The sequence below is a fragment of the Falco biarmicus genome, chromosome 9 (genome assembly GCF_023638135.1).
Source record: "Falco biarmicus isolate bFalBia1 chromosome 9, bFalBia1.pri, whole genome shotgun sequence".
NCBI classification, from domain to species: Eukaryota; Metazoa; Chordata; class Aves; order Falconiformes; family Falconidae; genus Falco; species Falco biarmicus.
The window spans coordinates 51964991-51992874 of record NC_079296.1 but is presented as its reverse complement, the minus strand read 5'-3'; the positions used below and the strand labels follow the sequence as shown (position 1 = coordinate 51992874).

General features: G+C 49.4%; 2 protein-coding genes across 8 annotated transcripts in view; one reads left to right on the top strand and one right to left on the bottom strand.

The window, feature by feature from the left end:
- The window catches only part of LHPP (phospholysine phosphohistidine inorganic pyrophosphate phosphatase), a 90745-nt gene extending 81449 nt beyond the window's left edge, over positions 1–9296 (bottom strand). For 4 of the 7 annotated variants that reach the window (XR_008823899.1, XM_056351877.1, XM_056351881.1 and 1 more), the window contains exon 1: positions 9138–9295. Coding sequence is in view for 5 of the 7 variants with exons in the window: in XM_056351877.1 (XP_056207852.1) it covers positions 9138–9256 (119 nt within the window). In the remaining 2 variants the exon portion in view is untranslated. Of the gene's footprint in view, positions 1–4703; positions 4815–9137 lie in introns of those variants that run through there. The other 3 variants (XM_056351876.1, XM_056351878.1, XM_056351882.1) reach the window with 2 other exon arrangements.
- A 6652-nt stretch (positions 9297–15948) lies between these two features.
- NKX1-2 (NK1 homeobox 2) lies at positions 15949–18920 on the top strand. Its single transcript, XM_056352094.1, has 2 exons — positions 15949–16180; positions 17133–18920. The coding sequence occupies exons 1-2, from the start codon at positions 15949–15951 to the stop codon at positions 17714–17716; spliced, it is 816 nt and encodes a 271-aa protein (XP_056208069.1). The 3' UTR covers positions 17717–18920.
- The last annotated feature ends 8964 nt before the right edge of the window (positions 18921–27884 follow it).

Below are 27884 nucleotides of genomic sequence, written 5' to 3'. Positions count from 1 at the left end.
ACGCCAACTTCAAAGGGGTCTGGAAGAGCACTGGTTATGAGATTTCCAGAACTGGCTTTTTATTCTGCTTTTCTTTTTGCACAGTGTTGTGGTTTTGTTTGTGGGTTTTTTTTTTAATTTAGAAGAAAAGAAAGCGTGCTAAGCACTTATGCTATTTGACTCTTTTGCATCAGCAGACAAATACCAGCGTGCTTCACTGTAAACTTGTCAGCACTCCAGGATCACCTCTGAAACACAGGGAAATAAAATAACAGTACCAGAGAGTTATCTACCTGCAACCAAACAATAAAACCAGGACTTGTGCAGCAACGCCATTCTCCTACCTGGGCAGCATTAACATTTGCTTATTGCCCTCTGCAGGGTGCTGGTGCTACAGGTAAAGCATCTCCTGTCAAGAGAAGAAATCAAGCAGAGAAGAAACTGAGCATAATGCTCAAAAGTAGAAATGACTTCCCTAGTTTCAAGGGCAACACAGATGAAAGAGTTTGAACAGAGCAGAGATTTATACCAATTCTTTAGCCTGCCTGGCTGATGGAGAACCACAGCACGTGATGTGTTTTAGCCAGCATCTAAAAAACACTCAAAATGACAAATTGCAATGGGTTTTGCAACAAGAGATCAGTCCTAGTCCTCAAAAGCTTGCGTAACAGTGGGAAAAATCTCATCCAGACCACAAAATGGTGAGTGAACAGGACAAAGGGAGGTATGAAAAGCTGCTGTGCCTTCAGACACTAGTGACTAGCAGGCAACAGGATGTTTTTCCATTGCCCATGAAAGCCCTGGCTGGCCCTGCCCCAGCTGGGAAGTAATTCACCTAGCAAGTTACACACTGCTCTCCAGAGAAGGCAAAGACCCTCTTCTAGCCCCTGTGAAGACAGGTTACATCTCAGAGTCTCAGATTATATCACGTTTATGAATTAATGTAAATCCTGGGCCTGATCTTGCAGGCTTTTCATAGGAGAACCTCCCACTGCCAGAGGGGAACCTCAGTGCTGGCTGAAAGTGATAACCCCTTCTGGGGTCCAGCTGTGGAAATGCCTGTGTGTGGGGAGGACATTCGCTCTGTTTTACGTGCCCTCTGCTTAAAAAGTGTATTTGTGGCAATAATGTCTCATACTTCCTTCACAAATCTTCATTCATACTATTTCAGTGGCTAGCATTTTTCATCTTTAATTTCAGCTTCTGAAATAACACCGAGAAAAATCATTATTTCAGAAGTCTGAAGGAGACCAGCCATAAAATTCTTCATCCATCCTTAAAGTCATCTGGCCAGTTTTTATAGCCCAAGCCTCTCCCAATTCCACAGAAACACTGAACTTCCCTGTGTTTTGCTTGGTGGGTGCAATGAATCATAGAATCATAAAACCATAAGACGGATTGGGTTGGAAGGGACCTCAAAGCCCACCCAGTCCCACCCCGTGCCCCGGGCAGGGCCCCCTCCCCCCAGCCCAGGCTGCTCCCAGCCCCATCCAGCCTGGCCTTGAGCACTGCCAGGGATGGGGCACCCACAGCTGCTCTGGGCAGCCTGGGCCAGCGCCTCGCCGCCCTCACGGGGAACAATTTCTGCCTCACAGCTCATCTGCATCTCCCCTCTCTCAGCTTAAGGCCATTCCCCCTTGGCCTGTCACCACGTGCCCACGTACAAAGCCCCTCTCCAGCTTCTTGCCGGCCCCTGTAGGTGCTGGGAGCTGCTCCAAGGTCTCCCCGGAGCCTTCTCCTCCCCAGGCTGAGCAGCCCCAGCTCTCCCAGCCCGGCTCCATGGCAGAGGGGCTCCAGCTCCTCTGACCATCTTCACAGCCCTTGAGATGAGATCAGAGGACTGTGGATGAAACCCCACGCATGCTCCTGTGACACAGCAACCTTGGCTTGCCTTCTGCTTGTTCCTTCCCTATCCCAGTGTCTGAACCTTTCCTTCCATTCCTCTGATTTCTGTCATCCTCACAGTATGTTCAAACTGCTTAAATCTTGCTGTCACATCTCAGATGATACTTTTGTGCCATGATCTCCTGGTGTTGCCATTCTCTGATGTCCTGTCATCGCTCCCAAGCGTAACTGAGCTCATTAAAACTCCTGTTCTCCAGTGGTGCAGCTTTCTGCTCCATATAGCAAGGCTGGCCTGACAAATCCGTACACGCAGTGCTTTTTGGCCCCACTCCCCCTTGCTTTGAGACACTATTTGACAGCAAAAACTGAAAAATCATGGAATTGTAGTTCAAAGTAAACTTTAAAAAACTACCAATATCTTTATTGAAGTAATTTCACCCATTTGGAATTTTTCACAGGTAGAAATAAATACTGGAAGTTGTACATCAAAACAAACACAAAGTCCATCTCATCCTGAATTCTCTACAAAGCCTGCCTCTCTCTGACCACTGAATACAGCTCGATACCAGAATTACTGAATTACCTGATACCGTAAATCATATTCCACCTGCCTGAACAGAAGGGTAGACAACAGATTTGTCTACAGATTTGTAGACAAACAACAATATGTCACAACAGTGAAATCCAGAATTAAGTATTTAATAAAAAAAAAAAAAACCACCAAAAAACCATGCTTTTGAAGTGAATCTGCAGAAAGGAAGTACAAAGCAGAACATAAAAAAAAAAAATCTTTCTGGTTCATTACGTTCAGTAATAAAATGCATTTAATTGCTGCAGATTACCAAATTAGCTTAAAGTACTACACCTAGCAGTCCCAGACTTTAACCGCACTGCAGGAACTGAATGAGGGCTTCTCACTTTGTCTTGTAGTGGCTGGCCCATTGTTTTGTTGCAGCAACTTAATACCGAGTATAGTTCAAATATATGGGTGAATTTTGCAACAAACGCAAACTCCAGTTTACTGGTAATTCTGCACTTTGGAGAAAAAAAAATTAATCTGAGTTTTGCGGATTCAGTCAGCATGAACAGGTCTGAAATATATTAATTTGCATTAAGCAAAACACTTTTATGGACAATATAATGACTCATACTCCAACAGCTTTCATTCTCTGCTAAAAGCAGTTGCATTGTTTTGCCTCTGAAGCTACTCATTATTCTATTAAAATTTCAGCCAAAACCAAGTTATCTTTGTCACGGTCAAATTCTTACTTTGTATACAAACAGCACCTGTTTGTAACTAATGAATTCTATTTCTCAGAAAAAGAAAGTAAATTGCCAAAGGGTTTTATTTAGCCTGTTTTGTAGAGAAATAATTCACTTGCACGTGCTCTGCTTACCTACTTTAGAAGGTACCATACCATTTCACTACATTAGCTCAAAGACCAAGCTGCATTCCAGCAAACTTACTGTGATTTTAATCTGGAAGCAATCAGCAACTAATTCCAGCATATCACTTGCCAAGACAGCATGAAATCTGAACGGCAATACTGCTGAGGATATGCAAAGAATCAGGCTCAATTCTAAGATTCCAGACTGAGTTCACCAAACATGAAAGGTGGGGAAAAGAAGTTACTACCACAGTGGTAAGCTGAGACAATTTTCAAGTTCTAAAGCACAGAATGAGGCAGTGCTGCTCATCTACTTCAGGGATTAATCAGTATTTATACAAGGTAGTGGACAAACAAGTACGTTAGGTAGTAGGTATCACTATAGTATCTTCTATTATTCTTTATTGGCAAATATTTGCACAGCACATAATCATGCTGATGGACAGGTAAGTAGCTCAAGACCCTAAAGGTTAATGATGTTTAAATGCCACAAGCATAAGCACTTACTCATGCAATTTGTGTAGACAGCACTCGGAGCAGCCACAACTTCAGGGACACAGGTCTTTTTAAAAAAATCACGAACACTGCTGATTAGGAAAGCAAGTATGTATTAGGAAGGTCCACTGCTCTCAGAAAACTGAGGCCATAGCTAATGCTAGAGACTAGAGTGGAGTTTTTGACAACTCTGCAGCCCCTGAGGATCAGCTCCTGGACCTCCTTCTGGCTCTGTCAGTGAACAGCTACATGACAATACAGAATCGCTTCATCTTGTTGTGTCTCTGCTACTTCAGGAAGGGCAGGTGACACCAACCCCTCTTTGGGATCCACAGACAGAAGGTGTAGAGTTACGGGCAAAGACAAATGAACAGATAATTTGCACAACAGTATGTGAAGTTTATCTGCAAGTCTCTTTCTAGGAGAAACAACAACTTTGCTAGCGCATGTCCTGAAGGCACAGCCAGCCTTGAAACTCTGAACATCTGCGGAGCCTGTGCTAAGCCATGCTTCAGTTTTCTTCTGCGACAACAAAGATTTCCTACTCCTTGTCGCACACACTCTTTCAGATGGCTCTTTGTAAAGTCACAACTGTCCCACCTGAACCCCCGCACACGGAATTGCTTTACAGCTCCCGTTCCGCTTGTTCTTCTCACAATCTTCGCCTTGTTAAGACTCTCCACGTATTTTATTTTAACACGACTGTCCAGCTGCTCCACAGCCTCCCTGCTCCCCAGATTTCCGTTGCTCTTTTAAAGGACTCTCTAGAAAGTTTTGCTAACAGATGCACTATACGGGCCAAACAACAGGATGTTGTAAATGTCCAACTACTGTGTGCTTTTCATATGGATATGCTAATGGGAACACTATCAGCACACAGCTGTAAATGCAAATAACAGAGCACAGGCTGAGCATCTTTTATGGACGTTTAACCACCTTCTGTCTTGTAAGAGACCAGCTCCCTGCTATTTGTAAGATAAAAAGCGAATAGCTCACCTCGTGTCAATGCTGTGTAAATCAATTAAGACAATAACAGCACAGCACAGAGAGACTGTTACGGCTGGCTCCAGAAGAAGCCTTTAAGTCACCGATGGGGCTTTCTGATCTGCTCCACAGCATCTGCCAGTTAACTGCATACACTCGGAAGAGATGTGTTTTATTTAACTCTGTTATGCCACAGTAAATTAAACCAAGAAACGTTACAGGTTAGAAGTTTTAAAGGGCCAAATTATCTTATCAAGCTGCTTTTCGATTTTCTAGTCATCCACCACTCCACTGTCCCCACCTAAAGTTAGCAATAGCAGCCCCCCGGTGGATTTAATAACATTCCTGGCACTCTAGCTTCTGGGTTAAACCAGGGCTGCCCATGCCTTTAGGCACACAGATGCCTGTCTGCCATAGCCCAGCTGAATAACAAGAAGGATCCAGATTCGCCTTATCATTATGCAAGTGCGTAAGGAGGTCTGCTCTGTACAACAAATACTTCCATGGCTTATCCTTTCAGTACATACCGAAACCTAAGATATTTCACAGGTAAACTTTATCAGAGATGCAGGTACATTAGCAATAAATAAAGCATTCCCAGTCGTAACACTTAGTGTTCCTCACACAAGTTATACCGACTCAGATAGTGACTACTGATGCTTTCCTCAGGAGGGTCTCCACAGCACTGGGAAGTGCGTTACTGAATGTCATCTTGGTTGGGATGTTTCAGTGTCCGTCAGCTTCTTCGGTCATTTTTTTCCACTCCATCTGACTCTACTGCTAGCTAAAAACAAACAGATGAGAGAACCACACCCCTGTAGCCATCATAAATACAAAACGGGCCAAATTCCACTGGCAGAAATTACATTGCTATTCTCTCAAATACTAACTCAAATAACTGCAGAGCAGAATTTGGCTGAAATCAAGAAGAATCATGCAGCAAATATAGTTTTAAGGAGCTGAAATGCCTTCAGTCACGTGCAACCGATGACAAATGAAAATATTTACTTATGATTTTTATTGGTGTGTACTATATGTTGTTATGCAAAGTTAATTACTGTAATGGTGTGGGAGATGATGTAGCAAGGCAATCTGAAGAGAACAGGTCAGCTGTCATATTATGAGAGTCCCCATCTGTAGTATAAATTATCAAAATGGTATTTAAGACTCCTATTGAACATATATATGCACTAAAAGATTTTTGACATGTCTTTTAGCAAAAGATCTCAATTTGAATTAGTTATAAAGTTCCTATCTATCTGCAATTATTTGTTAATTGATACAAAAATGAATTCATTTTAAGAAGAGCTGCTTTTAGCTTTAATCCACCTGCTTGAAACCACCGAGCTGTACTATGACGCAGACAAATATTAATGACCAACTGGCAATAGGATAATGAGTCAACAACAATTTTAAATGGTGTGAGCTAGCACAATTACTAACCTAATAGGCAGATAAATAAGGCTACTCCACTTTACTCAGGGAAAACGATTATTCTTAACCATTACACTGAACGATCCAAACAAAGCGTTTGGGGTTGTTTTTTTCCCCTTCCTGGCACTTCTCCATACTGACTTCTGCCATTCCCAGTTTCAACAGCTACCACCACCTCTTCTCCATTGATCATTGATATGAAACTCCTCGGAGCCCACGTATGCCAAAACCAACCACCAATTCCCAGCATGCTCCCTCTGAAACAAGCCTCATGCACAGAGCTGAGGAGAAGCCCAGCAGCCCACGAAGCAGTGCGGCATTGTCACCCCTCCGGCAGCACAGCAGGCACCAGCAATGCTCACCAGATCCTGACCAAAACAGATCGACTTGCCCAGCACAGTTCTCAGAAGCCCGTTGCTAGATCACCTCTCCAAACTGTCCTCAAAGACCCCGGCAGCCCCCACCGGGTCAGACAGGCTGGATTAGCTACAGAGTTGCAGAAACCTCTGAGGAGAAACAAGGGCTTAGACATTTCCAATGTTTCAAGAGGAAGTCTGTAATATCTTACATTTAGCCCAAGGCCAGAGTTTGCTTCACTGGCATATTTCTGATATTGCTACCAGTTAAATTGCAGTTTACATTGCCTCCATAAAGGAGGTTTCAGCAGATGCAGTGACAAAAGTTAATAAATAACAGCCTGCAACCCAACAAAAAAGAAAGTTTAAAAACCTACAAGAAAAAAACAGTATGCCAAAAGGATCTGGTAAACTGTGATGCAGACCTTATTGAATATGTCCTGGTTTTTAAATAAACAATCTGATCTCCAGCAGTAATTACATAGTTGTTATTTATGTTCACTTTGTCCATGTCTGGAGGCCTCAGCTATGATCCAGGCTGTCCCATGCTACGCACTGCACAAACCTGGCATACGTGATGGTCCCCACAGAAAGCACCAATTGGCAAGAAATGAGAGGAGGGTAGTAAGGTTCTCCTGGAAGATGGAGAGCAGGAGAAGACTGTCCTTCACCAACAGACCGGCATGGGCATCAGCCTCAGCAGGAAGCAGTATTAGCAGGATTTGAGCAAGGCAAGAAGGAAAGCCAGGGAGCTGTAATCCAGGCAGAGCCCACCCCAGCAGTGCCTGACCCTTCGCAGTCAGCAAACAGGCTGCTTTACAGAGAAAAACAAACGCCTTCATTTTGCTACAAGCCTTTTCTCTTAGGGTTCCTCTTGAGTCCTGAGTCTGTAGCACAGGTACAGAAAGGCACGAGAACAGAAACCTCTGTGAAATATTGTGTAAAAGGGACATGAAGGAATGGGAACACAATCCCTTGGAAAACCCACGTGCCACAGGATTTCAGTACAATGTCTTTATAAAAGCAACTTTTCTCTCTGCCTAGTTTCACTGAATTCCCTTGGCGCGCTGCTCTTCTGTCAGCATTCTCAGCCCCCATGGCTCCCTCCGGCTGGCTGGGGCCAGCTGAGCACCACAAATGGGCCAAGAGCCTCAATAAGCTTTCAATTTGCTTCAAACACTGCTTTCTGACAGCACTGGAAAGTCGTCCTGTAGACAAAAACAGAAAATTCATCCAAAGACACTTTATGTGCCTGTTACACGTATATTAAGAAATACGAACAAAGATATAATTAAAAAACAAACACAAAACCAACAAAGCAGCAGCAAAGCCTTCTTCTATCACCAGTACATTTGGATCTTCTCTGGTTTTGCCTTTTCCATGGCAGTTCCACCAACAATTAGGCGTGTATTTAACTAACCTCATACAATTAACTGTAGTGATTTCATTATTTCTTCCTGCATTATTTCCCTGCTTGATAAAGCACTCGCCACAAGTATGTTTGTGTTGGGTGGCCACAGAAAACAGAAGCCACAGAGGTGCTCGCCAAGGAGGCTGTCAATGTTTCACACAGGTTCAGTATTTAGATATTTAAAACATTTCAAGTGGGGTACACACAGCAGCACTCGCCACATGAAAGGATCCTGCAGCAGGTTAGTGAAACATCACGCAGAGCCAAAAGGCTCTTCAAGAAACCCATGACCTCCTCCAGCAGGGCAAACGCACAAACTAGTACCTATCTTTAAATAAAAATGGCCTTGCAGACATTGCTCTCCCTGGTCCCATCCTCCTCTGCTCAAGCAGGGCCAATACAAACACGCTGGCAAGTCAACCTAGTTCACCGAAGTGAGTTAAGTTAAATTAATGAACTCACTGTCTGTTTAGCAGCGGTCACTCAGCTTGTGTTAACTGGATTGCATTACTCAGCTAAAAGGGAAGCAGTTCACTACTTGTGGGCGCTGGAAAGTAACTCGCCATAACAGTATTTTGCTTTTGAGTCGCTTACAAGCTGGGCAATCATTAACTGCACCCCTGAAATTCTCCATTTCTGCTGCATTGCAAGTTCTGTGCAAGAAGCCCCAGCTAACCTGACAGCAAAGCTAACCAATGTACAGCTGCACCGTGCCAGCGTGGGCCATATTTTTTAAATTATTACAGGGGGAACGTGCCAGATCTCCCACCCATTGCCCGCTCCCGCCGCACGTGCGGTGACGACAGCAAGTACAAAAATCAAGCGGGATGTCACCTGCGCGCACTGCTCCGGGCCCCTGTCCCCTGTCCCCATCAGCCCAGGGACAGCGGAGCCACAAGCTCAGTGGACACACTCACAGCTTAAAAAAGCCTAAAAACCACCAAGGTGATCCAAAATGTTCACGTTTGCTGCCCTGTCCCGCTCAGCTTCACACAGCAAGCCGAGGGGCTCCACAGCCGGGGCTGTCGCAAACCCCGACCCCCGCGCGGCCTCGGGTGCAGCTGCAAAGCCCAGGCCAGGCCCGCACTGCGCGTTTCGGGGCGCCCGGCCCGCACCGCCATGCTCGGGGGTGCCCCCCCCGCACCCCGGGCGGCCCCTCACGCCGCCGGCCGCCTCCTCCTCCCCCGGCGGGGGGCCCAGGCCGGGCCGCGCCGAGCCGAGCCAAGCCGAGCCGCCGGCACCCACCTGCGCACCGCCTCCACCGAGCCGGCGATGGGCACCCCGCCGCCCTCGCCGCCGCTGTCGTAGAGGACGCCGCTGACATCCAGCAGCAGCCCCCGCACCGCCCGCGCCCAGGCCGCCATCTCCCCCCGCCGCGCCGCGGGGGCTGCCGGGAAATGGAGTCTGAGGCGGGCGGGCGGGACCGCGCCTCACGCCCGGCGCGATTCGCTCCGCCGCCGCCGCCGCCGCCGCGCCGCCTCTCCATGCACTTATTAATTTATTTTGGGGTTTTTTAAGAAGGCACCTGAGGCCGCACGGGCCAGGTTTGGCTTTTCCAGGAGACGGCAGCAGCAGCGCGGCAGTGCCCGGCGGCTGCAGGCAGCCCCAGAAGCGCGGCTCCTCTCCTCAGGCGGGGCGAGCCGGGCTGCCCGCCGCCAGCAGCCGGCCGAGGGGCCCGGCCGGGGACAAGCGCCCGGCGGGTCAGCGAGGGCCGGGGCTTGCTCCCCGTGTCGCCATAAGCCCCCTCAGGCATGGCATCCCCGGGGAAAAAAACTTCCATCCTCTGAAACCCACATGGCACCTGAGCCAGAAGCTGTCAAGAGCGTAGGCAACATCCGTGTTCTCTTCAGGATTTATACTACTTGTGTCATTTCTGGAAGGGCTCCAGACCCTCAGCGATACCTTCGTGTCAGCACCCGGAGCCTTGATTTGGGCCAGGCTTTCCCAAAGCACGAGACACTTGGCATCCATCTTCCCACCCATCCCGCCGCTTCCCCGTGGCGCGGGAGCGTGGCTGGACGGACAGTGGTGCCAGGGCAGATCCCCACACCGCTCCCGCAGCCACCGCAGAGCCAGGGTTCACCACACACCCCGCAGGCAGCCCGCACCGCCTCTGCGGGTCTGAGGAAACTGAGGCAGGACAGGGTTTGGCCCTTGGGGACCGTGGCACTGAGCCACGCAGCGGCACAAGGCTGGCGGGACCCATGTCAGCTCAGCTGAAACACTGATGGGGCCATGCCCTGCCTCGGTATCTTCTACATGCCCAGCACTTCATACAGACCACGGAGAAAAAAACCCTGGCTCATCATATAAAGAATTGAACCGATCCCCTCCATTTTACAATCACGGATAAGACTTTATCAGCTGTGTTCTAGCTTTACAGATAACATTGTTTTCTCCCTTGATAAAGCCCCAATGCTTTCTTATTCTAATTCCATCAATAGCATGCCACGACTCCCAGAATATTTAAGGAGTTGTCGTGGAATTATAGTTCACTTTGTTTTAAGAAAAGCAGAGGAGCCTTGGCAGCATTGATTTGCATCACCGCTTCTGCCATAGCCTCTGGCTTCTCCTTAAAGATAATATCTAAACTGTGAAATTCATTAAATAGATCCAGAAATGGATCAGGTTATTTAAAACAACATTACTAATGGCGCAGTATCTCGGCTGTCTCCACCGATAGTGAACATTGTCTTGGATAATGTTATCAGTCCAGGACACCCGCTATGAATATTGATCCACAGCTTGTTACAGCCATCACTTGCCGTCAGGACAGGTCAGGGTTGAAACCCACCTAGCATCAAAGCAATTTAAAGACAGAACTCGGGCTGAATTTTAATGCTTGAGCTAGGAAACGGACCAACTTCAAACGCTCTGCTAAAACTAATCCACAAACCTATGCTTTTTCGTGTGTGCCTTTTCACATGCATGTATGTCTGTAGGTCAGTGTGCATGCATGGATGATACTTGAAGATGTCTGCTAGCTCACAAATTAATCTCAATGCTGCAATTTACCTCCTCAGCTCCCGCAGACACAACTCAATCAGAAGTATTCGTAGTTTCACATAGATCAGATTTTTTTTCCTTCAAACACAAAAAAAATACCTAGCACTGCCAAGGCTTTTGAGCATTCTTAAAATACTGAGCCATACACTTATTTACCATACAACAATACTTACGGTTTGTCCACATAGTTTGAAAGTAATGTTATGCCACAAAAAGAATCTTGTTTCAAAAACATTAACAGGATCTGCCCTAAGACTTCATACCCATTTTCTTTATTTGATCTCGCTTTTGTACCAAGCTGTTCAGTGGCTGCAGCTGCTCCTCCCCTTTTTCTTCTCCTTCTTCTGCACCTCAAGGAACCTGAAATACATTAGCAATAATCAACTACCACGCACCACTGTTTTCCAGTTCACCACCACCTTCACTTTTATGCACTTTTTACCACTTTTAGGGTACATCCCTAAAACTAAGATTTATCCTTCTGCAGCTTTAGTGTGTGAACTCCTCAGGACTGAGCTCCTTTCTCTTCTGCTGGTGTGGGGTAGCCCATAGCAGAGGCCAGTCCAATCAGGTTCTTGGATGCTGCCACCACATAATTAACAGTAACAATTACTTGTAACCACATTACCCTGCACATCTTCATCTCATCTCTTGCTCTCCTATTATCTTAAGGCCTATGCCTTTGCAATTGCAAATAGAAAGCCCAATTCTGCTGAGGCTGAGATGCCAGTCAAGAGGAAGAGGGCTGTGGTCTGCACCTCTTCCTGGGAATAAAAGCAGGTTGGAATAACAGGTTCCTACCAAGGGCTGCCTTCCCTGGCCTCCTCTGGCTGAAGGGTGCCCCTTCCTTCACAGAATGAATCATAGAATCAGAGAACGGGTTGGGTTGGAAGGGACCTCAAAGCCCACCCAGTCCCACCCCGTGCCCCGGGCAGGGCCCCCTCCCCCCAGCCCAGGCTGCTCCCAGCCCCATCCAGCCTGGCCTTGAGCACTGCCAGGGATGGGGCACCCACAGCTGCTCTGGGCAGCCTGGGCCAGCGCCTCGCCGCCCTCACGGGGAACAATTTCTGCCTCACAGCTCATCTGCATCTCCCCTCTCCCAGCTTAAGGCCATTCCCCCTTGGCCTGTCACCACGTGCCCACGTACAAAGCCCCTCTCCAGCTTCTCGCCGGCCCCTGTAGGTGCTGGGAGCTGCTCTAAGGTCTCCCCGGAGCCTTCTCCTCCCCAGGCTGAGCAGCCCCAGCTCTCCCAGCCCGGCTCCATGGCAGAGGGGCTCCAGCCCCCTGACCACCTCCGTGGCCTCCTCTGGGCTCGCTCCAACAGGTCCGTGTCCTTCTCATGCTGGGGGCCCCAGAGCTGGTCGCAGCGCTGCAGGGGGGTCTCACGGGAGTGGAGCAGAGGGGCAGAATCCCCTCCCCCACCCTGCTGGCCACGCTGCTGGGGATGCAGCCCAGGGCACGGGGGCTCTCTGGGCTGCGAGCGCACATTGCTCGGTCACATGGAGCTTCTCATCCACCAACACCCCCAAGTTCTTCTCCTCGGGGCTGCTCTCAATCCATTCTCTGCCCAGCCTGTTATTTGTGCTTGGGATTGCCCCGACCCACGTGCAGGACCTTGCAGTTGGCCTTGTTGCGCTTCATGAGGTTCACAGAGGCCGGCCTCTCAAGCCTGTCCAGGTCCCCTGGATGGCATCCCTTCCCTCCCGCGTGTCGCCCGCACCACACAGCTTGGTGTTATGGGTGAACTTGCTGAGGGTACACTCAATCCCACTGTCCACATTGCTGACAAAAATGTTAAGCAGCACTGGTCCCAATACAGACCCCTAAGCAACACCACTTGTCACCGGTCTCCACTTTGACATTAAGCCATTGATTGCAACTCTCTGAGTGTGACTATCCAGCCAATTCCTTATCCACTCAATGGTCCACCTGTCAAATCCATATCTCTCCAGCTTAGAGACGAAGCTGTCATGTGGGACAGTGTCACATGCTTTGCACAAGTCCAGGTAGATGACACCAGTCGCTCTTCCCTTATCCACCAACACTGTAACCCTGTTGTACAAGGCCACCAGATTTGTCAGGCATGATTTCCCCCTAGTGAAGCCATGTTGGCTGTCACCAGTCACCTTATTTTCCATGTGCCTTAGCACAGATTCCAGGAGGATCTACTCCATGATCTTCCCAGGCACAGAGGTGAGACTGACTGGCCTGTAGTTCCCTAGGTCTTCCTTATTTTGCTTTTTAAAAAATGGGGGTTATGTTTCCCCTTTTCCAGTCCATGGGAACTTGACTGGATTGCCATGACTTCTGAAATACGATGGATAGTGGCTTAGCCACATCCGCCAGTTCCCTCAGGACCCGCAGATGCATCTCATCAGGTCCCATGGAGTTGTGCACCTTCAGGTTCCTTAGATGGTCTTGAACCTGATCTTCTCCTATGGTGGGTGGTTCCTCATTCTCCCAGTCCCTGCCTTTGCCTTCTGCAGCCCGGGCGGTGCGGCTGGAGCACTTGTCAGTGAAGACTGAGGCAAAAAAGTCATTGAGTACCTCAGGCTTTGCCATATCCTGGGTAACTAGGTCTCCTGTTTTCTTCTGGAGAGGGCCCACATTTTCCCTAGCCTTCTTTTATCACCGATGTACCTATAGAAGCTTTAGCTGTTGCCCTTGACGTCTCTGGCCAGATTTAATTCTATCAGGACTTTAGCTTTCCTAACCTGATCGCTGGCTGCTTGGACAATTTCTCTGCATTCCTCCCAGGGTACCTGTCCTTGCTTCCACCCTCTGTAGACTTCCTTTCTGTGTTTGAGTTTTTCCAGGAGCTCCTTGTTCATCCATGAAAGCCTCCTGGTGTTTTTTGCCGGACTTTCTCTTTGTAGGAATGCATCGCTCCTGAGCTTGGAGGAGGTGACCCTTGAATATGAACCAGATTTCTTGGGCCTCTCTTCCCTGCAGGGCTTTATCTCATGGTACTATACTAAGCAGACCCCTGAAGAGGCCAAGGTCTGCTCTCCCCAATTCTGTGGTAACAAGCTCGCTGTGTGCCCTCCTTGCAGCCCTAAGGACCTTGAACTCCACCATTTCATGGCCACTGCAGCTAAGGCTCCTCTTGAGCTTCACATTCCCCACTACCTGCTCCTTGGTGAGAATAAGGTCGAGCATAGTACCTCTCCTCATTGGCTCCTCTATCCCTTGGAGAAGGAAGTTATCAACAATGCATTCCAGGAACCTCCTGGATGGCTTACACCCTGCTGTGTTACCCCCCCAACAGATATCGGGGTGGTTGAAGTCCCCCATGAGGACTAGGGCTTGTGAATGTGAGGCTGCTCCTATCTGTCTATAAAGGACCTGATCCACCTGGTCCTCCTGGTCAAACAGCCCGTAGCAGACCCCCACTATAATGTCACTTGCCCCTGCTCTCCCTTTAATCCTGACCCATAAGCTCTTGGTGGGCTCTCACCCATCCCCAGGTGGAGCTCCATGCACTCCAGCTGGTCGTTGACATAGAGGGTGACACCCCCTCCTCCTCTGCCCTGACTGTCCTTCCTGAAGAGCCTGTATCCTTCCATCCCAACACTCCAGTCAAAGGAGCCATCCCACCACCTCTCCGTGATGCCAGTCAGACTGTAGCCCTGCAGGCGCACACATGTCTCTAGCTCCTCGTGTTTATTCCCCACGCCATGTGCCTTTGCATTTGTGTGGGGTCCCCCTGAAGCTGACTTACTGGCTGGGGTGGCTGGAATTCCTTTGTGCTGCTCTTCAGGTGCTCTCCTGCTGCCCTGTGATCCCTCTCCAGGCTCTGGGCATCTCTTGCTGGCACTGGCATCAAACTGGTAGGAGTGGGATGGACTGAGGTTCCCCTTTCCTGGCAATGCTACTGTAAAGCCTTCTTCTCCAGCTTGGCAAACCTATGACGGAAAATACTGCATCTACACCTCAGCCTGATTCATGGCACCAGCAAACACCGGAATGCCGAGAGGGAAAAGCATCCTCCTGAGCAGAACCAGATGTAGAGATACCAGGTTTCTTGTAAGCGCTGCTGGCGAGAAGTGGTCACGGTCATGGGACTGGCACAGGGTGGAGAGGCTTGGCCCGCTGTTGCCTACTCTATCCCAGTTCCAGGTGCGAACAGACAACAAAGTGTTACCACTCAAGGCAAGGAGGGTTCATCAGGGTGCTCGGTGGGGCAGGTACTGCTCCACAGCAGGCGTGCCTCAGTTTCCCTGCCTATTAACTGGGAATGGCATGAATGCCACGGGTGAGTTGCAGGAGCTGGGGGCAGCCCATGGCCCAGAGTCTGAACCAGACTGGCCCCGGGCTGACCCAGCATGAGAAGCTGCTCGTTCCCCCCGCGGACCCCGCCGTAGTTTCACATCTGAAACGGCCGCTGGCAGCGGGAGCGCTTCGAGCCAGGACCCGCGGGGCGCAGCGCAGGGGGGTGCGGGAGCCGTCCCGCCGAGACAGGCGGCTCCCCCCGCCGGACCCCCGCCCGCCCAGGGGGCTGCAGGTGGCCCAGCGGGGGCACAGCGGCACCAGGGGCTCTCCGGACCCCGGGGGGCAGCAGCTGCCGGCGGGCTGCCACGTGCCGCCGCATCCTTGCACCGGCGGCGGACCCGGCTCTGGTGCCGGGGCTCCTGGCCGCCCCCGGCCCACCTCGCTGCGATGTGTCGCCCTCCGTGCCCTCCGTGTGTCCGTCTCGTGTCGTGCGTCGTCGTCCGTCCCCCCCCCCCCAGTCCGGGGCAGGTAGCGGGAAAGCCCGGTCGCCGGGAGGCTGGGACGGAGGGTGGGAGGGAGGCGCCCGCTGCGCCCCGCGGAGCCGCGGGGAGGGGGCGCGGGGGCGGCGTGCCAATGGCTGCTCTGCCCCCTCCTCTGCCCCCACCCCGCCGCCGGCCCCTCCGCCCTCCCCGCCGACCCTCCTCCCCGGCGCTCACTCCGCGCCGCCAGCGCCCAGGCGTGCGGGTCGGGAGGCGGCCGGCTCCGCGCCCGGCGCAGCCCTCCGCCGGCTCCGCGCTGGGAGCCAGCAGGTCTCCGGGAAGCGCGGAGGGTGGGGGGGATGCCGGAATGCCCGGACCGCGGGGCCAAGGCGGCCCCCATCCATCATAAAATCTCCTTCTCCATCTTAGACATCCTGGATCCCCAGAAATTCAGCAGGAGACGCGAACCGGCCGCGGGGAGCTGGGGCAGCGGCCCCCGCTCGGGCGAGCGGGAGAAAAGTTTGGGAAGAGTTGAAGTAGGAAAGGACGCTGCTGCTCCCGGCAGCGGGAGGAATAAACTAGAGGCACATGGTAGGAACGCGCTCGAGTTTCTCCGGCCGGCGCTGGCGGGGCGAGCAGGTGGAGGCGCCGGCGGACGGGGGCCCCCGGCCCCCCGAGCCCGGGCTGCGCTCCCCGTGCGGGGCTCTCGCAGGAAGGTGCAGCGGGCAGCGCGGGGGGGGGGAGGGAGGGAGGGGGGGCTGGGGCTGGATTTTAAGTCTCGATGATGCGAAGGGAAAAGTTCTCGGTGTGTCGTTACCCGCCCCCCCGCGCCGGTTCCCGGCGTGCGGGGCCAGCCGCCGCCGCCCGAGGAGGACGGGGCATCCCGCCGCCGCATCCCGGCCCCGGCTGCGGCTGCTCTCCCCGCGGCACGGCGGCCCTTCCCCGGGGCGGGGTGGGGGTCAGGGCTGCCCCGGCCGGCCCTGACCGGCAGCGGGACGGGCGGCTGGGTAATTGCTCAGCCCGTCCCCACCGGAGGATGCCTTAGCTCCCGCTGATCGATATCCTATTACCGACTCCCGCCTATCTCCTGCCCGCAGCTTGCAGGTGCCCACTTCAAACCTCCTTCCCCCGGGCTGATCCTGATACTGTTCGATTAAAACTTACCTTTAATAGATGACATCTATCGATCTGGCCCTCGCAAATCTGAAACTCCATTAGCGCGGGGATGGGGAGGGGGGAGGGGATTTATTTCGCTTCAGAAGGGGACTTTAATAACTTCTTTTTTAATTGGTAAGAAATCCATACCGACGCCTCCCCCCTCCCCGCCGCAGACGCGATGGCACAGCGGGGAGCGCGGAGGGGCTCCCGCACGGCGGGCGGGCGGTTGTTTAGGGTGGTTTTTTTTCCTCCTCGTTATGTTATTTTAACGATTGCCCTTGTTTTATCGCGCTGGCGGGTGGGGGGTGCCGCGGGAGAGGCGGCTGGGCGCGGGGTGGGGGGCGGGAGGAGGGTGCGCGGCCGCCCCCCGAGGCGCCCTGACGAGCGCCGCCATCTCGCCTAGATGCGCACTCCCCGGCGGAGAGCGGCGCGGAGGCAGCGGGGCAGGAGCGCGACGAGGAGGGCCCGCCCGGGGCCGGGGCCGGGGCCCGCCCGGCCGCTCCCGAGGAGGCGGGCTCGCCGCGGGGCGCCCGGCGGCGGCGGGCCGAGGCGGGGTGCGGCAAGCCGCGGCGGGCGCGGACGGCCTTCACCTACGAGCAGCTGGTGGCCCTGGAGAACAAGTTCCGGGCCACGCGGTACCTGTCGGTCTGCGAGCGCCTCAGCCTGGCGCTCTCCCTCAGCCTCACCGAGACGCAGGTGAAGATCTGGTTCCAGAACCGCCGCACCAAGTGGAAGAAGCAGCACCCGGGCGCCGATGGGGCGGCCCCCGCCGCATCCCCCGCGGCGGCAGCGGGCGGCGGCAGCCCCAGCCCGCCGGGCCCCGGCGCTCTGCCCTTCCAGACTTTCCCTGCGTACGCCGCCGCCAACGCCCTCGGCCCGCCGGCCGCCCCCTTCGCGCTGGGCGGCGGCCCCTTCGCGCCCTTCCTCGGCCCCGCGTACCTCGGCCCCTTCTACGCCCCGCACCTCTGAGCCGGGCCGGGAGCCGGGCGCCGGGCGGCGGGGCCGAGCCGGCGGGGCCGCCCGGGAGCCAGGCGGGGCGCGGCGGCCTCACTGCTGCTGGTTGCATGGCCATGTGAAGTGTAAGAAATTGATTTTTTTTCTAGGCGTCACAGCAGAATGTGTAAGGTACCATACTTGGACACAGAGGGGAAAAAAACCCCAAACCCCAAGCCACTGTAACCACTGGATTTTATTAGCACGTTTGAGATGTAATTACAGCTGTTGGAGATGGGAAAAGTAACCCTCTTTACACATGCCTGACACTAATTCCTTGCAAATTCTTCTCCAAGTCTGTTTGTAAAACACTCCTCGCTGCCATTTGGCTTGCCAGCACATGTCCCAGATGCGGAGAGCTCGTTACTGCCGTCAGTGCTGCTGCTGGTGCATGTGGCCGTGTCACATCCGAGGGATCCTCGCAGGTGAAGACATCCTCTGAATTCACTCATGGACTCGGTTGTGCCCTGTTTGATTTATGTTGTGTTATCGTTTCTGACTTTGGGCCTGAAAACTGCAAGCCGTGGACTTGGTACCCCACCTGGAAGAGAGTTTCTCTTTTTTGTCTGAGAAGGTGTAGGAAACGGCAGCTCCGTGTCATCAGGCGACAAGTAGAAAATCTGTCCAGTCAGTGGGAAAGTGTTCAGTTGCTGCTAATGTACACTGCCTTTCTTTTCAGTTCATTCCCAGTGACTTCAGAGGTTTTGGATGAGATGTCTAAAGATCATTCTTTTTGCAGAGAACAGTTGTTCTTGTGATAATACAGCATTAGTGCCAAATGAGGCAGAAAAGAAAACATAAATCAGAGAAAATGATTACATTATTCATTTCTTTAAAAATGGGGCACTTGTGGTAGAAAATAAGTAAAATGCAGAATTTCCAGCATGCCGAGACCTATTTTCCATAACAGAGAAACACATGCTTTTTCTTTTTTGCTTTTTGGAGCATTTGTTAGAAAGGAAAATCACATTTCATCTTCATCGTTACAAGCACCGGAATGAAACGGAGTTTTAGCTGGGGGCTTATCTGTCCCTGAACGGATGGGAAGTAATTGGTTTAAAAAAAATCTGTCTCATGCAGTTTTACAAATTATTACAACACACTGTTCAAGACTGTTGTCCTCTCAGTCTCTTATGATGTTTTAAAGTATACATTGGCTCTCCAACCAAAAAGTTTAAGTCATAAATCCTATCTAGCTCTTCTTGTGTTTGTCTAAATAAAACGTTTTTTTTAAATTATACCATGTTTAATTGTTTTTAATTGTACTTGGACAAAGCAGCGTTTGCTTTGTGGACCAGTTCCCCACTGGGTGTGTATGGAGACAGTGCCCTGGGGCCGCATGCATTGACTGCTGGTGGTACCCCACCTCCTCCAGGTGGGCTGCGAGGAGGGGCTTCGCGGACACCCCTTTCTTGCAGAAATTGGCTTCCTGACTTCCAGCTTTGCAGGGAGCGAGGTGTGCAACGCTCAAGGCCAGGCTTAGAGAACAGCTTCTGGCAGGCAGGCTAACTGAAATTGCCTGCCGTTGTCTTCCGCACTTGAAGAGGAGGTGTTCGGTGTCGCCTCGATTACTTGTGTAGCTATGAACAAAGCATCAGGTTCGCCTAGGGTCATGGTTTTGGAATTCATAAGTACTGTATCAATTTATTTACTTGCAGGTTAATTAAAGTAACTTTTAAACTCTGATTTGACTTAAGTTAGAGTTGGAAAAGACAGGGTTGTTACAACCACACAGCATACATCCTGAGCTGCTGTGTTTTCTGGGCATTGAATCAGCAGCCCCAGGTGTCTGAGCCATCGGGATGCAACACTGCTAGCAAACCAGCTGTCCATTTCTGGCTGCCTGTAGCCAAGCCCCACAGAGAGAGAAAGATGTTCTACCAGGCTTGTCTAGTCCATTTTCCCTGCCACAAGTTAGGACTAACCAGACCTAAATCCTCTTGACTATTTGTGGTCTCCTACATGTGATTGGCATCGCTGTGCATGAAAAAACGGTTCTTAATTTCATTTGGCTGTCACTTTTAAGACGTTCCCAGAGCACGAAATGGTTGGTCACCTGCACTGTACTGAAACTTCTGGTGGAAAAAAAAGACTTGTGTGCTGTCATTTGTCCTGTGATTAGTTCTATTCCTTAAGAAGTGTAAATCGTAGCAAAAACCAGGGAACGTTACGAATCAAAATAACACAAATACTATAAATTGTCTCCTCCTTTGAGATGTGGTTTTGCTGTTCATAAATGTTTTCTAGGCTCTGCGGTTTGCCAGCAATTTTGCCTTTGGCAAAACGATGTTAGCTTTATAGGAAATCTGAATACTTCATTCCTGTGCAAGAAATGGCAGCCCTTTTTTCCACCGCTTTTAGTCAACTTCTATAGCCCAGATTCACAAAAATGTTTTACAGTTAATTCCAGAGAAGATACTGGTCATGGTTCCCACTTTGCGTGACTTGCACCTCTGCACAGCATTGGAAAGGCGATGCATAGCAATGGGACTGCAGATTTTCTGGCACTGATCCCAGGCCACCAAAGCGTTTCTGGCTAAACGCTTCCAAGCCCTTCAGATAGACCCTTCCCCTCCTGCTTTGCTGAGGGGGCAGCTGCTTGGGTGGGTGATCTCTTTGGCTTCTAGTTAGGGATGTGGTGACTGGCCACTTATTACAGCTGTAATTAAAAGCAGTCCCGGAAACAGCAATTGCCATCAAACACTGCGTTGTCCAGATTATGCTATTTGCGCTGGTAACACTTTTGGAAATGCCCCACTGAGTATCCATTATCTCTAACAATTCTGAATACCGATTTGTGCAGTATTTTCAGGCATAGACAAAAATTGACTTTACTCACAGCTGAGTATAGATGTTAAAGGGGATCACACGTAAGTCCCATGTGTAAAAGGCAAAATATGCATTTCTATTAAATTAAAAGTTTTGAATTCAAATGCTCCACAGAGTACAGGAAAGTTAGTAGCCTCCCTCATTCCTACCATACCATCTGTAGTAGCAGCGTCTGTGGTGAGCAGGCATCATCAGCTGTGCTTCAGACTGCCCAAACTACTGGCAACTTCTAGGTCACGCAAGCCTGGATAGAGCTTTGCTTATACTCTTTTTGGTTTTATTCCAGAACATAACACGGCAGCGAGGGTACTAGGCTTGAAATCTCACCTCCAGCAATGGCATCTACTTGGTGCTTCATTGGACAGCAAGAGAGCATATGCTGTGCTTCAGCTGTAGAAAGGGAAAGCTTTTGGCTCATACAGTGTTCATCACTAGACAAAAATTTCACTCTTGTTTCATACCTTCTCTCTGCACAGGCAATATTAATGGTCCAAGAACCACAAAAGCACTTTGGAAATCAACTTCATTTAAGCTAATAACGAAAGAAGTACATGGGGGAACACCGTGACATCACAGTTTGGGAAAAGTTAGAAATGTCAGTTTAACTGGACTTTCAGATCTGTACTTAAGAAAAAAATGAAACAACTCATACCGTTGGGTTTGCAAAGTCTGAAGAATACACTGGACAATTAAATGCATTGAGAAACAAAATATAAATATATTTATTGAAATGTCAGTGAGCAAGCGTTTTTCATGAAGAAAACCGATATGGTTTGTTGTGTAATAGAGGACTGGAAAATTAAACTGAATTCTATTTCCTTCCTGGTGATCTCTTCCTTTCTCATAATTTGCCAGAACGTCTGTAATAAGCTGCGTCCCACCGACACACAGCTTACTGAGCTGGGGATAGGATCCCCTGGTTTCCACCTGTGGATTTTACTTTGCAGCGCCCGTCCCCCTGCGCTGGGCACTGGCCAGGCCGCCCCTCGAAGCCGGGCTCAGCTCTGGGCCCCTCACTCCCAGACAGACCCTGGGGGGCCGCAGCGTGTCCAGAGCCGGGCAGGGGGCTGGGCAGGGGGCTGGGGCACAGGGCTGGTGGGCAGCGGCTGGGGGAGCTGGGGGGGCTCAGCCTGCAGAAAAGGGGGCTCGGGGGGCCCTGATGGCTCTCAGCTCCCTGGCAGGGGCTGTGGGCAGGGGGGGTCGGTCTCTGCTCCCAGGGAACCAGCCACAGGACAAGAGGGAACGGCCTCGAGTTGCGCCAGGGGAGGGTTAGGTTGGGTGGCAGGGAAAGTTCTTCTTCACCAAAAGGGTGGGCAAGCCCTGGCACAGGCTGCCCAGGGAGCTGGTGGGGTCACCAGCCCTGGAGGTGTTTAAAAAATTCGTAGAGGTAGTGCTTAGAGAAATGGTTTTGTGGCAGACTTTTCCAACCTAAATGATTCAAAGTAGGGCCGTGTAGAGAGAGTCAGGGATGACCCAAGACAAGGAGCAGGCAGAGACTGAGCTCAGTGACCTTGCTGTTCCCTGCTTCTGGCAGAACAGTTCCTTCAGAAGAAACATGACCACTGATATTTTTTTGTCACTGTGGAACATGTAAGTCCTACCTCCTGATGGCAGCACAGGTTTTATTTATGTTAAGGTGTACATAGCAAATGTCTTTTGGCAGATGTGCTCTTGGCCATCCACACTCAGATACACCTGTGTTGTGTGAAATGGCCAATGCACAGGAGACGCAAACATAGAACCGTGGAATCATTTGGGTTGGAAAAGACCCCTGGGATCACCAAGTACAACCGTTAACCCAGCACTGCCCAGCCCACCGCTAACCCGTGTCCCTAACTGCCACACCTACACCCCTTTTAGGCACCTCCAGGGCTGGTGACCCCACCAGCTCCCTGGGCAGCCTGTGCCAGGGCTTGCCCACCCTTTTGGTGAAGAAGAACTTTCCCTGCCACCCAACCTAACCCTCCCCTGGCGCAACTCGAGGCCGTTCCCTCTTGTCCTGTGGCTGGTTCCCTGGGAGCAGAGACCGACCCCCCCTGCCCACAGCCCCTGCCAGGGAGCTGAGAGCCATCAGGGCCCCCCGAGCCCCCTTTTCTGCAGGCTGAGCCCCCCCAGCTCCCCCAGCCGCTGCCCACCAGCCCTGTGCCCCAGCCCCCTGCCCAGCCCCCTGCCCGGCTCTGGACACGCTGCGGCCCCCCAGGGTCTGTCTGGGAGTGAGGGGCCCAGAGCTGAGCCCGGCTTCGAGGGGCGGCCTGGCCAGTGCCCAGCGCAGGGGGACGGGCGCTGCCCTGGCCCTGCTGGCCACACCATGTTTGCTCTGGCTATTCCCTTTATCAGCTCCCTGGTGGGCTCCAGATAGCTATTGCTGGACTGTAACACCTTGCTCTTACTCCTGAAGGTGTCAGCTAGGAAGACCTGGAGCAGGAAACGTACCAAACATTTCAAAATTGGTTACTGTGCGCTGGGTTCCAGCCAGCAGTTTTTCTGTACGATATGTAAGAAGCAGACTGGGTCCCTTTTAAAGACGTGGGTATCTAATTCTACATTATTTTCTATGACACATATTAGAACAACAGGTATGTGCAAACCTAGTCTTGGTATACTCAGTCTGACAGCTAGACCCTTTTTCTTGTTTACCTTATTTCATAAAACATCATAGATACTACCTTTGGCAACCTGCCAGGCCTATACCATGTTCAGAAAAGCAATGAAAGTCAAGGTACTCATGTGTTTATCAAAGGGCTCACAAAATATAACAGCTGATCTATTAAATGCCTCATCAGCTCACTAAGTGGTCAGGTGACTCAGGAGTGATTGAGAAGCGTTGCTTTCGTCCCATAACTGGTTACGAATTAGATCAAAGTCTGATTTTCAGCAGCTTTACAGCTCACAGGCAGACTAGACGTCTAGCAAAATATTTGGTGTGTGAGATCCTCCTGAAGAAAAATTGATAATAGGGTTCTTGCATCACTAGACCTGAACGCGTTTTTTCTTTTCCAGTGTGACCCTGTATCAGCTGAGGTCACCTTGAACAGATCTTTACAGCGCTTTCTTGACACAGAAAACTCATATTCCGGGCCCCGTTTCTGGTAGGGTACTCAGTAAAAGTTTCTGGGAAGATACTGATGAGTGCAACTAATTTACAAGAGGCATGTTACAGGTTTGCTTTAGCCTCTTACTTGGCATCTTTGCTATTTTATTCACAGGAGGTGTTTTGTGGTTGCTGTGATTCATGTAGCCTGTAGCAACACCACCTTTGCTTACTACTGTAGCACAAATATTAAACTCAATTTATCTTAGATTTTCCCCTTTAAACACCAAAGAGTTCCCAAGCTAGCTTCTTTCTCAAGTTGATCATCTCATTTTCTGTGTTCTGTTGAAAGCCACATGAAAAATGTAATTAAAGATGTGGCATTCCATGGGGCTTAGGCACGTTGTAACACTGCAGAGAGATTTCAGTAGTATTTAAGATCCATGCTTTTCCATTGAGCAGCCTCTGACATGCTGAAAATACTGTAAAAGATACAAGATTTATGCACAAGATCAATACAAATAAAAGATTTTACTCCTTTTGACACATGCTGATTTGTTATAGTACCTTTGATCATGGAAATTATTTCACTGCTATTTCTTTAAACATTTGTATATTTTTTAAAAAGACAGAATATACAGAGATACATACTTTGCCAAATGAGAACTGTAGAAGATGTCAGGTTTTCTGTCTGTGGATCTCTGAGAACCTGACTTCACAAATTGAGAGCCAGCTGAGTTGAAACCTTGCCCTCTCAGGTTAGGTCAGTTCTGTGATGATGTCCCAACATCCAATACCTGTGCTGACTCCTCTTTCGTGTTCGTGGGTAGCCGTTAGACTTTCTTATCATCCAGTCCCTTCCACTGAATTACACTGAACGTCACAAGTATCAGTGAATTCAAGAAATGCTGCATTTCACTGAAAGTGCTACAGAAGAGCATTAGTTTGAATAAATGATAAACAAGCTGCAGGGAGCAAAGAATGGATTAAATACTTTACTAATTTATTTGTCCCTTACAAGGATAAGTAAGTAATGTCTGTCAAGATCCTGCTGCTTTCTGAAGATCTTACTTTCTTTTGGCAATATGCTCTCTGTATTTCTGACCCCTCAAGTTGTGTGATTTTTGAAAACAATTATTATGAAAGAAATTGTTTTAAAACTATGTACTTCAAGGCAAAGTCTTTTGTCCTAACATGTATCAAGAAAGTCTGTAATTTTCAGAATTATCTAGTATTCTAGAAAATGTAAGGCTAGTTTAAAGTCCTTACTGCAGAAGTTCAGGAACTGACTGCATGTCATCCTACGGTAATGACAGGTGGCAGATAATGCAGTAGGTTGCCTCGCTAATCTTTTACTGGAATGACACCAAATTAAAGTCTGACTTGGTCGAGGAGCTATGTAAATTCTTCATCTTAGAGACTACAGTAGCCCTGAGCAGGTGAGTGCTTACCATTTAGCAAGACTAGCAATTGTTGTTGCAGCAATGTCAAACACTGGAACAGCAGGGCTGGCAGGGACATGCTGTGGAAGAATTTTGAGAAGAGTTTCCCAGCTCCTGAGATAAAGTGTATCCAGATGTTCAGTGCTCAATCCTGAGATTAAGCAAATTGACAAGATACTTATTACACAGTTAGATGAATTTATGTTCATTTTCTGTGTGCTCTCATGACAGTTATAGCTGCCATCTGGGTCACATTTTGAAAGTCTGGAGAGCAGGTAAAGTAATTGTCTTTTCCAGAAATCACTGTCCTGAGAAAATCCAAGAATGAAGAATGGAAGTTAGGAAGCAAAAGGTCTGCAGGATCCAGATCAAAATTCATTTGTACAAGGAAGAAGCAAGCTCATGTATGAGGCACCTGAAAGCCTGAAATTCAAACTGACATAGTCTCACTCCAATTTTCTTTGAATTTTATTTTAACATTTCTGATTTTTATGCTAGAAAATGCTATTCATTTGGTTTCTGTAAATTCTTGGACTCCTGCCCACCTTCTGCTCTCATGGATCTCACACTCGGATTGTGTTGCTGTTGGAATTGAGGTACACTACTGTCAGAGTTGCATGTCAGAACTAGAGAAAAATCTAAAACTAGTCACTAGTGAGCTGAAGATACACAGCTCTTAATCTGTCTTGGTACATCTGAAAGTTGGTTTTCCCAAACTCTGTCCAATTTGTGTCTTCCTGATAGTGTGATGCCCAGGGAATATGATGCTCACCAGACATTATATGTAGAAAGCCTCTTTCATTTAATTAACTTCAAGAAATACAAAAGCTTATACTTTACCTTTAAATTTAGCATACAAATAATATGTCTCATCTCATTTGTGGAAGGGTCTGGGTGTAGGCATTGATAAGCTGCAAAGGGAAATAGCTGAATGTAAGTTCAAACATTGGAAACAATGCCTAACAGAAGACAGTAACTTAAACTATTTTGATTCTATAATCCAGTTATCCACACTGTCATCTAACAAGCAGAATGTCATTGAAATCTGTGTAAAATAAGCCAAAATACAAATTAGGGAGGATAAGTATTAACTATAGCTCAAGGTTTATAGCGCAATAAGAATATCAGCTCTAAGGGTTGTTTGTGGTGCTTTCAGCTGGGTTAACTAACATCCATCCAATAAAACAGCACTATTTTGAGGGGGTCGTCCTATGCTTTGCCAAACTATCTTGAAAAATATGAGCTAAAAAAGAAATCTCTAACAGAATTTGAGAGGCAGATATGCTTTGCATGTATTACAATTTGTTGCTCGTGTGCTCTGACTGCACTGTAAAATATTCTGGCTGTGCTGCAGGAAAAACTAAAGTTTCTTGTCCTGCAAGGAATGTCTTAATGTAGAATTCTGCTGTCCGTAAATAACCAGAATAACACAAACATAGGCCATGGAAAGCCATTGTTCTATATAAGACACTATCAAAAATGTGCATGACCTTCAACTCTCATTGACGAAAATGAAAGATGGAAGTGCACAAGTAGAAAATTCTTGAAATCACCCATCTATCCCTTGGTATCTTATAATCATCTTCTTCTTGGCTCTTTCCCAGATATATGTGTTCAAGTAGGAGACATCTGCCACAGAAAAGTCTTACCCCTGTGTAGGTTTGATATTACACCAGACGCTTTCTGATAGTGGGCAAACCAAGAAATGATACATGGCCTGTGTCTGCGCGTTCCACACGTACACGTGTTACAAGAGTCCCATCACTGCATACTGTTACCTTGGCAGTCCTTGTTCAGATGACACAAACATCTGCAGGGCTGGCCTGCAGAGTACGTGACAGCATCACACTCTGCAGAAAGCTGTTCAGTATGAGGTACCTGGGCAGCTGTCAGGCTGCAGCTGTAGGTTGAGTTCTCCAGGGCAATATGCTGACCACGAGGTTTGCCTTAAAAGCTGCCTTTGGCTCAGAGAAGCATAACTTTTCTGCTGAGTGGCAGTTTCAACAAAAAAGAGAAATGGTGAAGACTACCCTTGTGGCTTCCCTAGAGATGGGAAGAGGGGTGGGACTGTCTTTCTGCCAGCACTGTAGACTTGTATTGGTTTTAGCTAACTCTGAACTTGCACCTTGAGCCTCATGACTTGGATAAACTTCATATCCAACCTGCTGACCGGTCTGAGTCTCACTCCGAAGTGAGGAACTCTTCCTCTGAGCTGAGTAAGAAACTACCATGCCATTAAAGAACTGAACACTGGTGCGTGTACCTAAACATCAGCTATTGAGGCACTTTGGGGACATACTGCAGCAGACCTAAGACAGTGTTAAACTCAAGAAAGGGCCCTGCAACCTTGCCACTGCACTCGTGCCTGCAGCAGCTCCCACGAGCAGCATGTTAATCCCTGGTGCACACTGAGCTTGTGCAGCCAAACTGACTTAGGAGGCCAAGGCTGTAATAATTCCCTTGTATTGGCCCTACCTCTAAATAACCACAATAACTGGGATGCAGTTCCTCCGTCTCTTCACATGCCTAATTCCCAACGACTTCAATGAGCATTTCTGCCAGAGACAGAGCTGCAGAATTACTCCTAACAACAGGCATGACTTAACTTGTTCTTCTTATAACTTTCTGGTTTACTCACATGTCAGATTGTATTTTATGGATAAGCAGAATGAATATAATAACCCTCTTTCCTCAAGTAGGTCAAGATTTTCTTCTTTTCTGCAGGCAAATTACTGTAAAATGTGAACATTTCATATTTTCTGTTTTTTGTATTTTGGTTGCTGTCATGTGGAGCCTTTTGGGTATCTACAGGTAACTAAATAGTACACATTAAGCGTCTGCT